This window comes from Vombatus ursinus, unplaced genomic scaffold (assembly GCF_900497805.2).
Source record: "Vombatus ursinus unplaced genomic scaffold, bare-nosed wombat genome assembly UNPS02011014.1, whole genome shotgun sequence".
NCBI classification, from domain to species: Eukaryota; Metazoa; Chordata; class Mammalia; order Diprotodontia; family Vombatidae; genus Vombatus; species Vombatus ursinus.
In genome coordinates, this window is record NW_020950792.1 from 6,382,914 (window position 1) to 6,398,285 (window position 15,372).

The following is a 15,372-nucleotide window of genomic DNA, read 5'->3' on the forward strand; positions in this document are numbered from 1 at the left end:
AGATTTTTGTTCATTGGAAAGAATTTAATTCAATTTAAAAAAGAGGGCGTGGAGCCAAGATGGTTGAGGGAAAGCAGTGACTGTCTTGAGTTCTCTCGGAAAGCCCTCCAACTACCTAAAAAAATGGCTCTAAACAAATTCTAAAGCAGCAGAACCCACAAAAAGACAGAGTGAAACAAATTTCCAGCCCAAGACAGCCTGGATGGTTAATCGGAAAGGTATATCGTGCTGGGCAGGGAGAGGAGCGCAGTTCGGCATGGGCTTGCAGGCCACAGCGACCCTGGAGCAGGCCTCAGAGGACTGAATCACAGGCAGCTGAGGCAGTTTCCAGACTTCTCAACCCTTGAACGCCAAAGACAACTTAGAAGGTCAGTGGGAAAAGTCTGTGACTGCGGTGAAAGAAGAGCTAGGTCTCAGCCGCAAGTCTCGAGGGCAGCCCAGGCCTGCAGCTTTTTCCTGAGCTTCCGGCCCACAGACTGAGGGGGAATCAAGTGGCTGATCAGAGGGGGATTGCAGGAATCTCTTTGCCAGTGCTGAGGCAGGAATCTCTTCCTTTACCTGTGCTTGGATCTGGGTCACAGTTTTGAGGGGTGGTTCTGGGGCAAGGAGGAACACTGGTGCGGTGCAGCTTGCTGTGGTGGTGGAGAGGAAACACCTCACCCCTTATCATAGCACCTTGGAAGAACTGAAAATTTATAGATCCCTAGAAGTACCTCTGAAAACAGCTATACAAACCCCCGAAGCTTGGACAGTACACTCTTCACATTGGAAGCAGACTTTTACCTTAACAAAGAGTTTAAAACTCAAGTAGTTGGCTGGGATCATGAGTAAGCAGCGCAAAAAGAGTCAGACTATATTATCTTACTTTGGTGACAAAAAAGATCAAAACATACAACCAGAAGAAGACAACAAAGCCAAAGCTCCTACATCCAAAGCCTCCAAGAAAAATATGAATCAATCCCAGGCCTTGGAAGAGCTCAAAAGGGATTTTGAGAAGCAAATAAGAGAAGTAGTGGAAAAACTGGGAAGAGAAATGAAAGTGATGCAAGAAAATCATGAAAAGCAAGTTAACAGCTTGCTAAAGGAGACCCAAAAAAATGCTGAAGAAAATAACACCTTAAAAAATAGCCTAACCCAAATGGCAAAAGAGGTCCAAAAAGCCAATGAGGAGAAGAATGCCGTAAAAAGCAAAATTGGCCAATTTAAAAAAGAAAAGAAAGAATGTCTTCTGTCACTACTAATGGTTCTCAGGTTGGACTTCTCAAAAGGTTTTTGTGTCATTGGCTATGGTCCCTGGAAAGAAGGCATAAATCTCCATCATTATAAACTGATCAACAAATATCCCTCATTAAAAGGAGGCACCAGTCTCAACCAATGATGGTTGAGAAGCTCAGCTTCCTCTGAGCTCTAATCCAACTGCTCCAATGGAGCTGCCATCATCACTCTTTGTAGGAAAAAAGCTCTTCCTTATAACTTCCTCTTCTTCAAGAAGAGTTTTAGATTTTATTCTTCCACTTGCACCAGGAAAAGATCCTTTTTTTATCTTTAGGCAATTGAGGTTAAGTGATTTGTCCAGGGTCACACAGATAGTAAGTGTTAAGTGTTTGGTCTGAGGCTGGATTTGAACTCAGGTCCTCCTGACTTGAGGGCCAGTGCTCTATCCACTGTGCCACCCACCTGCCCCAAAAAGGTCCTTTTTCATTGTATCTTAGTATTTTTCGCAAGTCTGCTTTCTGAGCTTTAGTCTTTCAATTTTGATACCATTATTATAGGCTTCCCCTCTTTTGGATCTATCCTTTGTTATTTATATCTTTATAAAAAATAAAGAGGTAAGCAATTCATGTGTTATTTTAAAACTGCATTAAACATCAAAACATTGGAAAGAATCTTATTTTTAATATTCTTGTCTTTACATCATGATACATTATATGTGCAGCTATGTCCCTATTCTTTTCCATAAAACCACAACTTTTCTGATGATGGATTTATGAAAGTTTTAAATAAAAAGATAGAAGAGTAGTATGTTGAAACACCATCCCCTTTACTGAGTGATATCATGTATAGCTGTATTTCTCACATTAGCTACTGTTCAAAGACCCTTTCCAGTCTCTTACTCATGCAGAAACTGCAAAAGTGAATCCAGTAAGGAGAAATCCTTAATATCATTCAATTCCAAATTCTAAATAAACATAACATTTTTTTCTTATTGCTTCTGAAAAGTAAAAAGCAAGTGCCAGTTCAGAGGATATCGGAAAAGAGTACTCACCCATGGGAAATGTATATTTATTCACAGGGTTGTTTTGTTTTTTTTATTTTGTTTTTTACTGAAGCTATAAGAGGAAGAAATAACTGTTCTATTAGGAGGTTGTAAGAAATCCTTCTGGACCTGATACACTCAAACTAATAAGTTTTATAAAAAGGAAATAGTCATATAAAGTCAAGACAATATTTTGGAAATGGTGCCTGGTTCAGTCTTATGAACTCATCCTGTACTCAAACATTTATAAGAACAGTGATTAAATTTAAAGGACAAAGTGGAAACAAAAGCAGATTAGCTACTCAAGACAAATACAGTTACAGACAAGACGACTACATTAACAATACCATCTAGTCTCTTGGCAAGCTGGTAGAATCTGTCATCAACAAAACATCAAAATAAATATGCAACTAAATCAAATAAAGGTCTTGAAAGCATACTAACTTAAGCATAAAAACAGGCAAGATACAGTTCATTTAATGGCAAAGTTACATGCAATATCATCATTAATGAGATGGACATACAAGAAGAATAAATTCCAAAGCAGTTAACTGCATAGCAAATGCCAAAGAGAAAAACAGGGCAAATGGAGTGGGGTGGGGGGCAGGGCTAGAGGGGAGCATGTAGAGAGTAGGAGAAAAAAGTTGAGGGTAAGGAGGGAAGAAAATAAAGATAAAGGACAGAAACAAGGAACACTCCCTTAAGGTCATTTACCGTAGGAGTCCAATTAGTTCAAATGGTGGAAAGACCCTACATAAAGTGTTTCATTGTCAATTTATCCTCAAAATGAAAGCTTTAAAAAATACCAATCATTTTGTCTAAGGAAAGCTTTGTACATGGAAATCAAACCACAGATCTAAATTAAATCATATGTGTTTTTTTTATTTACTAGATACTTGTCAAGGATCTGAAAATTTTATCCCAGTAATCTCTCTTTTTATCTTCCCACTCCCAAGAAAAACACAGAACCAAAAACTTAAGTGGTTAAAACAATCTAATCAGAGGAAATTTAATATGTTGATATTTTTCTTTGAACTTTTAAGATGCTCAGGATTTCAGAATATTTGTTGTTGGGAAATAGTTGCTTTATTTATTAAACTATTTTTTACAAATTCAGTATCATATTTTACAACCCATCTTTTCCTCCTGTGAAGATCTTAAATGCTCTCCTTCATTTAAATAGGAAATAAATCATTTTTTCCTCTGCCTTATTTTCCCTCTGCCATCATCAACATTCCTAAATTCCTAAAGGCAGTAACAACAGGAAGTAAAACCTCAATACATAATCTTTTATAGAATTTAAAACCTGGAAGGGAACTGGAAAAGGTCTGGTTCAATCCCTTCATCTTACAGATGGAAAACCTGTAGCACGGAGAAGTTAACTACTTACCTAGGTCACATTGCTATTTCTTTGAAAAACCCAAGTCTCCAGTCAGAAGATATGGTTCTATGAGACTCGGTACTTTGAATCCATTCAAATCCACTTATGTTTTACTTCTCTCAAAAACCTATATAAGTGAGGGGCTGCTAGGTGGCGCAGCGAATAGAGAACCGGCCCTGGGCAGTGAATAGAGAACCGGCCCTGGGCCCTGGAGTCAGGAGGACCTGAGTTCAAATCCAGCCTCAGACACATAATATTTACTAGCTGTGTGACCCTGGGCAAGTCGCTTAACCCCATTGCCTAGCCCCCCCCCCAAAAAAAACCCTATACAAATGAGACTTATTCTTGATTTTCACTTCTTCCTTCTTCCATTTCACAGAGTAACCTCTTCTGGAAATACTTGAGTTCCTACCTATCCCAGATTCTCTATTCAGTCATTTTTGATCATGCCAGTTCCTGATCTTTAATCACCCTTACATATAACTGATTGTCTCCTGATGGAGAACATTTCTAGAGAAAGCTATAGAGCTTTTACTTTGAACCAATTCCATTGACAGTGAGGATCAAGCATTGCCTCTCATCCCTACCTCTCATCCCCTACACTATAAAAGCTTTTCCTTGCATGCATCCTCTATGTGAGAAAATTTGCCCCATTCTACTTCTCCCTTTCCCCTTATCCCAGTGCATTACTCTTTCTCACTTCTACATTCTATTTTTGGATATCACCACAACATAATCAACTCACACACATGCCCTCTGTCTATGCAGATTACTTCTAACCACACTAAAATGATAAAGTTCTTAGGAGTTACGTGTATCATCTTCTCATATAGGAATGTAAAAGTTTAAGTCCATTGAGTTCCTTATAATTACTCTTTCATGTTTACCTTTTTATGCTTCTTGAGTCTTCTATTCGAATGTCTAATTTTGCATTCATCTATTTATGGTCTTTTCATCAGGAAAGCTTGGAAGTTCTTCATTTAAATATCCGTTTTTCTCTTTATGGATTATTTGCTGGGTAGATTGTTCTTGGTTGTAATTCTAGCTCCTTTGCCCTTGAAAACATCATATTCCAAGCCCCCTGCTCCTTTAACATGGAAGCTAAATCTTATGTGATCCTAATTGTGGCTCTATGATATTTGAATTATGTCTTTCTGGCTGTTTGGGATAATTTTTTCTTGACCTGGGAGTTCTGGAATCTGGCTGCAATATTTCTGGGAGTTTTCATTTTGGGATCTCTTTCAGGAGGTAATAAGTGAATTTTTCAATTTCTATTTTACTCTCGGTTCTAGGATATCAGAGCAGTTTTCCTTTATGATTTTTTGAAATATGATGTCTAGGCTCTTTTTTTGTTGATGGCTTTCAGGTAGTCCAATAATTCTTAAATTATTTCTCTTTAATCTATTTTCCAGGTGAATTCTTTTTCCAAGGAGATATTTCACATTTTCTTGATGCAGGCAAGGGAAAGCTTTTATAGTATAGGGGACAATGACTAGTAGGGGTAGCAGGTAATGCTTGATCATCACTGTCAATGGAATTGGTTCGGAGCAAATCATACATATGTGAAAGCTCCATAGCTTTCTCTAGAAGTGTTCTCCATCAGGAGCTAATCAGTTATATGGAAGGATGATTAAAGATCAGGAACTGGCATGATCAAAAATGACTGAATAGAGAATCTGGGATAGGTTTTTTTTTTATTCTTTTGACTGTTTTACTGTTTCTTGAAGTCTCATGAAGTCATTAACTTACACTTGTTCGATTCAAATTTTTTAGGAATTATTTTCTTCAGTGAACTTTTGTACCTCTTTTTGCATTTAGCCAATTCTGCCTTTTTAAGGAATTTTTTTTCAGTGAATTTTTGTACTTCCTTTTCTATTTGGCCTGTTTTGCTTTTAAAGGAACTCTTTTCTTTAACGAATTTTTGTTTCTTTTACCAAGTTGCTAATTCTCTTTTCATAATTTTCTTGTATCACTCTCATTTCTTTTCCCAATTTTTCCTCTACCACTCATATCTTTCTTTATCTCTTCCAGGAAGTCTTGATGGCTTTGGGTCCAATTAGCATTTGTCTGTGAAGCTTTGTTTGTAGTTGTTTTCATATTATTGTCTTGTTCTAAGTTTATGTCTTGATCTTACCTGCTACCATAGTAGATTTTTCTGGTCAAGTTCTTTTTTTTTGGTTGTCATCTACTTATTTTCCCAACCTGTTTCTTGACTTTGAACTTTATGTTAAAGTTGGGCTCTGGCTCATGTGTGGGTGGGAAGGCACTGTGCTAAGCTTCAGACTTTTTTGATCTGCTGTTTTCAAAGCTAGTTCTAGGGATCTGCAAGTAATGTGATGTTATTCTAGGAGAGGTGTGGTTACTGCTGTCTTTGTCTGTGCTCTGATCGTTAATCAGAAAGGGCCCCTGCTCCCTTGCAGCTGCAAGTACTGGTGTTCTTCTTAGCCCTATAATCCCTCTTGAACTGTAATCAGGTCCTCTACTCCCCTGTGACCAATCACAAGCATTCCTCTCCATCCTGGAACTGTGCCCCAGAACTGCTTATGAGTAATAGATTCACCAATCAGCACAAACCACACCCACTGCCAGCAAAGGGTCCCCTGTAATCTCTTTCTGACTAGTTGTCTGATCCCCTTACCGTCTCTGGGCTGAGAGCTCCCAAAGCTGCTGATGCTGCAGTTGCTGCTGTCACCTCCATGACCCACCACTGGTGCTCTTGCCCTGCTCCAAGCATTCACCCCCCACTCTGATGTTACAGACCTCTCCTGAGAACCTCCTAAGTTGTCTTTGAATGGAAAAATGACTCCCTCTGATCTTTTGTTGGCTCTGCCACTCCAAAATTTGATTTGAGGAGGTATTTTAAAGTCGGGGGGATGGAGGAATGTTGGGAGAGTTAAGCTGGGTCCTGTCCTGTGCTCCATCCCAAGTATTTGAACTTCAAAATGTTATAAAAATGTTAATGATTTCTTAGTTTCAACATATAATTCTATTGGTGATGATTTTTGGTCTAGATATGTAATTCAACTGGTGAGAGGAACTTCCTCTACTAATTCAAAGTAGCAAGCTCTTCTATAATTCATAATTTTAGAAAGAGTCTTGATTTGCCTATGGTCATCCCATCAATACATATCGGAAACAATTTTGAACCCATGTCTAATGTAAAGGTTAGCACTCTATTCACTATTGGGCAGTGAGGTGGTGGAGTGGGAGAGTGGAGAGGGCTAGACCTGGAGTCAGGAAGACCCCAATTTAAATCCAGCCTCAGATACTTACTCATTATGTGATCCCAAACAAATCACTTAAACTTTGCTGGTCTGAGTTTCCTTACATATAAAATAGGAATAAGAGTAGGACAGTTTTCCCTTTCCCAAGGAAACTAAAATGATATCCTAAAAGTATTTTCCCAAAATTTTCTCAGTATAATGTAAAAAAAAAATTCTTCAACAAAACCATATGAATTGTGTTCTAATTAATCCACATACATTCACAACACTTTTATATGGATCCCCCAAATGTCTTAGTGACTATATAGTGACTATATAAGTGACTATATAAGCTTTAATAACTTAAATAACTTTAAAACTACACTAAGACTTTGGGGACACTCTGTGTAAGTAAAGTTAGTGATGGGGAAGTTATATACTACGCATGTGTGGATACATGTGTGTATATTCACACATACACACACAAACATATTCTATTCATAGAGACAGATGTCAAAGATAGAAATATGGATTGTACATATACTTATTAGTACTAGACCATGATGCCAGGAAATGCACACCTGGAAGATAATGGTAAGTATTAGTAATATTGGCAAGAAAGATCTAGATTCAAATCATGCCTGATACATATATGTGTGTGTGTGTATGTATGTATGTATACACACACACACACACACACACGAGGTGTGACCCTGAACAAGTCATTTAACTTCTTTTAGACACAGTTTTTTCACCAGTAAAGTGGGGATAATAATAGCACTTGCCTGACAAGATTATAGTGAAGAGTGTAGGAGATAGTATGTTACATGCTTTGCAAATCTTAAAGCATCATAAAAATAGTATTTTCATTACTTTTTCCCTGGTCTCTCAAATCCATACTTCACAATGCTGCGAGGTCAAACCTTTTGATGCTTCTACTCCATACAATGACCATGTCAAGCTTCTGACTATCAAACTTCTTGAAAAAAAAAGTGGATTCTCCCAGTTCCTCGCCCTAAGTAATCTTTTACAATCTAGCTTGGGTCCCCATAATTTTAATAAGACTGTTTTCTCAAAGGTCACCACTTCCCTAACCCAACCCAATCCAGTAGTATGTGTGTGTGTGTGTTCTAAGTCATTTTCCTTCTTGATCTTTCTACAGTCTTTAAAGCTGTTGACCACTCTCTCTTTTGGAAACTGTTGTCATTCCTTGGCATCATATTCTTATATGTTAAAACATCATACTCTCACACTATATTCACAGCTCCTTCACAGGTTTGTTCTCCTCTTACAAAGACCTTAAGGTGAGTGTTCCCCAGGGCTCTAACAGCTCAATTTAAAGTGTCAAGATATTAAGAGACACCCTGTTTTCCACAGCTAAGGTCCAGCAAGCAAGCTTGCCCTGAGCTTGGCATAACAACAATTCTTTGTGCTCACTCTCTGGATGATCTCACCCTCTCACAAAAATCACATAATTATCCTATTGCTTTGCCAAGCTTAGGTGGCATCTGAGATTAGACAAGCACTGAACAAGCTCGGAAAAGTACCCACATTCTGGTCATGAAGTCCTTCTATGAATCAAACTTGTCTCATTGTTGCTATTACCCCTCGTTAGCAAGGACTATAGCTCACTGCATGGCCATAGGTATACGTATTGAGATTTGCCTGCACTAAAGCTCTTACTCTCCCACTAGGGGCGGGGCTCCAGCATACGTGTCCTTGCTTACAAGCCATTTTCCGTACTTTGAGGTTAAACTTCTGTTTGATTCCTGACTCCCCTGTCTCTAGCCAGTTCTGTCCAGTTCACACAAGCGATCCCACATGAACTTCTTCATTTATAATGTTATGTTGTCAAGATGACGCTGTCCTATAAGTAAAATGATTAGTAACAGCATTTCTCTGAAACACTTTAAAATGCATCTTTATCACAGAATATCTAATACCTCTAGTACAAATCACAATCCTTGATTAATGACATATTTAGAAATGTATTTTACCCAACAGTTTAAAATAAAAGTCAATGATAGATATAATACTACTCAGACTTTCAAAAAAACCCACTAAATTTATAACATTTTAAAAATTTGACATTTCCAGGCAGCTAGGAGGTGCAGTGAATAGTGCACCAGCCCTGGAGTCAGGAGGACCTGAGTTCAAACCTGGCCTCAGACACATAACACTCACTAGCTGTGTGACTAGCTATGTGATACTTAACTCCACATAAAAAAAATAGTCATCTAAAAATTTGACATTTCAAAAGATTTCCATATTATACTTAGCAATTTATCACTAACTTCATTTTCTTTCAACTTCAACATGATTCTAAAATTACACTACTCATTTCTTATGAAATATGTCTATTTTAAAGTTAAAACTTTAATCAGCTTTGTGAATTAGTCATAGATATAAACAAACCACAAATTATTTAAACATTAACATTAATATGCTCATTCAAAAAATATTGTTGGTGCTCATAATGCATTAAACCAATGTAATAATTTTATATGAAGTGCTATACAATCTAGATATTTACATGCCTGGGGTCCATAGAATAACTAATGTTTTATAAAAACAAAAATAAATTAGTCAATTATTTTTATTGCAGTAATGTGAAATTTTATAGAAGAGATTACTGAAATAAGAAACATTATCTCTTTTACTCTGTCATACAATTTTATAACACCTTAATTTTTGTATTTTAATATCATTAGAACCAAGGAAGTCAAATAAAGAAAACAGCAATGGTAGGAGTTCTGCCTTTAAGCTTAATCTCAAAGCATTCAATCTATCTCCCATCTGCGGCAATCATCAAACATTCACGTATCCTAGCACATTATTATGCAGACATTCTAATACTCTTTTATTTGAAAATAACATCAGAATAAAGCAAAACCATTAGGCAAATATTTTGTCTAGTTGCATTTTTAAACATGTAATCACTAAGCCAAAAATATTGGTTCTGATGATGAACCAATCATAGCACTCCTGAGGTAAAGGCATGGTTCGACAGCTTTCCTTCTAATAAATACTAAAAGAAAAATTACTGTTCTGTTAGCAATGGCTGCATAAGCACAGCACCCCAGGGATGTAAGCCTGGAATAGGTCAAACCTCAAATCATTCATTCATGCAATATGCTTATTGAACACCTACTGTGTACAAGATCGAGTGTTAGACGCTGTGGAAAACACAAATGTGAATCTGCAATGTTCCCTAGCCCTGAAGATTTATAACCTATATCTATTATAATGTTGCACTGTGAGACCAAGCATGGTTGTGGACTGGTCGCAGAATTCAAGAAGATTTCTAGGAAGAAGAGTTTGTTTCTGAATACACTGGGTAGTTAGATACTTTTAAGAAGGTTTCTGTAGGTCAGAGGGGGAAAAAAGTCATATAACATGGGAGAGCCTAAGAGTTGAAATATTTCCCAGGATTGCTTACATCACTGGATTATTGTTGGAGAGACTACAGATAAGATCAGGTCACTTAAGCCCAGCCTAATTCAAGCCATATCAAACTCAGAAAGTACACAAATTCCAAACCAAAGATGGACAAAAATCATGAACATAATTGCCAATTTATTATTCAAGTCTACGGGGTTATTAGTATATACTTCAAGAGGTATTTCCCAGGCTCTATGTCCAAAAGTTATGATAAATTTAGATTAAGCTCCAAATTTTCAGGAGATACTTGCCTTGAAAAGCAGCTGCATTGCGAGATATTAGAAATTTTAATGTAGAACTCGAAGTCTGAAGGACCTGCTGTATATCCTGCCGGGCTGCAATTTGATATCTCTCTTCCATCTTTTTAGTACAGCAAGTAGGATTTTTGGATGTACAAACCTGAAGATCAGGACCTGGAACATGGCAAACATTTTATCATCAGAATTATTAGAGGATATCATTAGCAAATACTGTGAGAAAAAAAAAAAAGCAATGACTTTATAACATTGTAGTAAACCATCCACTAGGCAACCAGGGCCAACCCAGGTGGCATTTTGCCACCTGCCCTGAAATTGCAACTTCTTGTCAAGTATATCAAAGCCTATCCCTTCATCTCCACCTCTACACACACATATACCCCCACTCTCCAGAGATCATGGCAGCTAAGTGATCCAGCAGACTGAGTGATGGTTTTGGAGTCAGAAGACCTGAGTTCAAATACTGTTGAACACTTGTGTGACCCTGTGCCACTTTCTTAATCTCTCTCACTCTCTCCTTCCCTCCTCTCTTTTCCTCCCTCTCTCTTAGTTTTCTCTGCAAATTGGGAATGATAATAATAGCACCTACCTCCCAGGGTTGTTGAAAGGTTCGGTTAAGACTAACATGTAAAGCACTTTGCAAACCTTAAAGGGCTTTTTTAAATGCTAGCTATTATCATGAGGATGTTTAACCATTCACCTTTGGCACTCTGCCCTGACATTAAGTGGTCTCCATCAGTAGGTGAGTGAAAACTCACCTAACCCATTATCTTTAGCCAGAGGCAGACCAGGTATCATGTGCTTACTGACTTTCAAACCTCTCTCCAGAAAACCAAGGTTGATGCAACACAAGCCATCTGCTCTGCCCTTTCTCCTTTTGCTCTTGCTTTGGGACCAGTAATCAAATTAATGCAAGCATTACTACTAAAAGAGCATCCCAATCAACTGCTCATGCCTCTCCAGACCAAACTTTGTTCTCTGGCCACATAACCCCAGTACATAGTAAACACTTAATATTTTTCTTTCTTTCTTTCTTTCATTCATTCATTTCTAGTACTGCTGAGAAAGGAAAGTGACAAATCCTCATGTGGCAATAAAATCTACTTCTGTGAACTGCTTCCATTAGGGAACATGAAATATTATAGTATATATAAATTTCAAAGATTCTCTCAATCATCTTTTTTTATTCATTAAAATAATTCTTATTATAACAAATTAGTCATATGCAATAGTGAAAAGAAAACTAGATTTGGATTCAGAGTATCTGGGTTTGAATCCCAGCCCTACCACATAGTAGCTATGTGACCTTGGGCAAATCACTTGATCTTTAGGAAACTCAGTTTCCCTATCTGTAAAATAATACTATGTGCACAACCAAATTAATTGGAATTTATGACAATAAAGAGGGGATTTATGTAAAGCACTTTAAAAACTATAAGACAATTTTAAACATAAGGTAATATTCAAAATCCCTCTTCCAAAAGTTTAAGCCCATTTTTTCTTCTTCAAAACAGGATTGAAAAATATATGGAGCTCCTTAAAATCCCTTATTTCACAGCTTCTTGATATCACAACACACTCTTTCCTTCTTCCTTGCTTTTTTAGGGAGAGAAACATCTCAACTCATGGTATTAAGTGCCTTTGAACTCATCCCTTGCTGTCTCCTCCAGCAAGCATCCAAATCTTCATGAATCTTTTATTTCTCTCTCTACTGGCTTCTTCCCAATTTATCCCATGCTCAGATATCCCCATTCCTTAAAAAGAGCCTTTCTTTGATCCTATCATACTATCCAACAAAAGTATTATCTCTATATCCCCCTCAATGTCAAACTTCTTGAAAAAAGTATGTGCATTCTAACCCTCCACTTCCTTACTATGCTCTATTTTCAGTCCTTATAATACAGTTTCTGCTCTCCACCTCCATTCCATCACTTCTTTCCACTATACCACACTGCTTGCCTTCTCTCTCTCTGCACATACACACACACGTACGTACACACACACACACACACACACACACACAAACACACACACACACTACTGGAAAGGTAGGGAGGTACCTGATTGTGGAAGTTCTTGAGGGTCAGACTAAGGATTGTAACTTTTCCTTGATTGGTATCATAGGGAGTCAATGAGAGTATTATCATTATTATCATCATTATTATTATCATCATTATTATTATTATATTATATGTATGTTTTACATATAACTATATGTTTTATATATAACAATAATAGATGCATATATCTAATAATATATGTATATATACCTAATATCTGTATATCTGTATATTTTATATATTATATATATTTACATATATATTATATATGTATAATAATACTTTTATGGACTCCCTATGATACCCTGATCAAAAAAAAGTTACAATCCTTAGTCTGACCCTCAAGAACCTCCACAATCAGGTACCTCCCTACCTTTCCAGTCTCAATTCATATTATTTCCTCTACATATTCTGTGTTCCCCATTTCCCTACCTCTGTACCTTTGCCACTTAGATTACCTTCCTCCACCCAACTGATTCTATTCCTAACCACATCCCTATTCAGCCTTTCAAAAACAACTCAGATACCAACTCCAGGAAGTCTTTTCTGATGTAGTTAGTCAATAATGACCTTCTCCACCACCATTTAAGCTTTAAATAGTGCACAAACACATACACACACATACACACCCATGTGTGTATATATATATATATATATATGTATGTGTGTGTGTGAATATGTGTTTAAATATAAATATGTGTGTAGGTATTTAATCTGTGGTAAAATTAGCTGAGAATTAACAAACAATTCTTTCAACAAAAATTTTTATAGGATACTGTGCTAGGGACTAAAAGAGGTGAGTATTTATATAATGTGTGTATATACATTGTATATGTAATTTGTATAATGTATTTATAATGTAAAATATATTGTATTTAATGATATATAATGGAAATTTTCATAATGTAAAATAAAATTTATTATGTGTAGATGTTATGCATATAATATTTTATAATGTACATATATTATGTGTGTTTTCATGTCACATACCTCTCTACCTAACTATAAGCTCATTGACAGCAAGGCCTGTATTTTATATAAATACTGTACCTCCCTTAATCCCTAGCATAGTGTTCTATACACAGTAAGTGGTTGACAAGTGTTTATTGAAAGAATTGCTTGTTAATTTTCAGCTACTTTGCCTACAATTTAAACAAATATCTTTAAATCTCTATTCACTGGCCATGTTATTCAACTTGTAATCATTATCTTTATGACTTTCCTCTGAAACCCATGTCTCTGATCCTTCCATTCAAGGGTAGATCTCAGAATAAAATTTTGTTTTCATTCAATTAATTGTACCGTTCAAATGAGTCTATGCTCTTGTAACATCAGGTAATGTAAGTGAAAAATAATAGCTAAAATGCTACCTGCTGTGACATTTATAAATATTTCATAGCTCTTGACCTTTGTAAAACACTCTAATACTGTCATTTGCTATTTGTCTAACTTAAACTATAACTGAAAGCATTAGAAATTATCATCTTGGTACTGTTAGCAGGAAGTATAGGCCAATCCCAAAAGCTTTGATCTAGTTAGGGTCAGTTCTGAAATGGGAGGGAAAGGTTGGAATGAAGAGAAGCATATGTGACCATTTTGTGGGACTGTTCCTATTTTTTTCCCAAGACCCAGAGTTGTCATGAGGTTAATAGAAAACTAATGGCAGAGGAAATGTCATTGTATTTTGAGCATCCCATGGAAGCAAGAGCCATAGCTTTTCTTTTCAGGCCTACACTAACAGAAAAAGAGAAATATGCATTACATGCAGGAGTGAGGAATCTGAGGCTAAAGGCCACATATGGCCTTCTAGGTCCTTGGGTGCAGCCTTTTGACTAAGTCCAAGTTTTATAGAACAATCTCTTTATTAAGGGGATTTGCTCTGTGAAGTTTGGATTCAGTTAAAGGGCCACGCTTGAGGACCTAGAGGGCTACATGTGGCCTTGAGGCTACAAGTTCCCCACACTTGCATTAAGATTAAATACAAGTCAAGAAGCATATTTATCAAATCCAAGAATACCCAGTTTCTCAGTAGTGCAAAGATTCTCAAATCAATACCCAACCTGTATCTGACTTCCATGGATAGTGCTAAAACCTTTTACCTCCTTCCTTCACCTTCACCTGTGCCTCCAGAACCAGTCCTTTTTTTTCTTTCCAAATTAACAGGGCTAGATAAGTTCATAACAATGTATGTTAATGAGCAACTGTGGTAGAAGAATTCCCTCATTTTCTGGATAACACATACATTTTACAAAGGATTTTTCCTTTCAAGTTTCATGACTTTTACTCATTTGAATCCTCACTAATATATGAATTAACCATTGAGTGATGAAAAGGGGAAGTGCAGGCTATTTTGGAAAATAACTAGTTGCTTGATGAGTGAAGTAAAATTTGTCAAGAGAAAAATTAGTTATTAGTTCAAACTTCCCTGTAGAGGCTGGTGGTGGTAGGAGTGATGGTAGTGCCTTCTACAAAAGCAATGGATCTCACTAAATAGATAGAGAGGATGGAAGTGGCAAAAGCATGGAAAGGAAGATTCATCTCATATCCTTCAGTGTGGGAAAGCAACATGAATTCCAAATACCCAAATACTGAACATTTACTCATCAAAAAGGATGAATACTCAGTCTACAGCATATAGGCTCTCCAATTCCATGGTTGGCATGAAGCCAAAAGCCCTCTCTTGGGTATGTAGAGTATCTTCATTGGTCTTTGAGGCACCATCATTACCAGAGATAGAACATTAGTGTACTCATGGAGCCACCTGATGTTTTTA

General features: G+C 36.8%; 1 protein-coding gene across 1 annotated transcript in view; it reads right to left on the reverse strand.

Moving 5' to 3' along the window:
* Nucleotides 1-10,484: 10,484 nt before the first annotated feature.
* The window catches only part of LOC114038382 (glypican-5-like), a 61,515-nt gene continuing 56,627 nt past the window's right edge, over nucleotides 10,485-15,372 (reverse strand). The window contains exon 2 of the mRNA XM_027855667.1: nucleotides 10,485-10,695. Coding sequence (XP_027711468.1) covers nucleotides 10,499-10,695 — 197 coding nt within the window. The 3' untranslated portion in view covers nucleotides 10,485-10,498. The remainder of the gene's footprint in view (nucleotides 10,696-15,372) is intronic.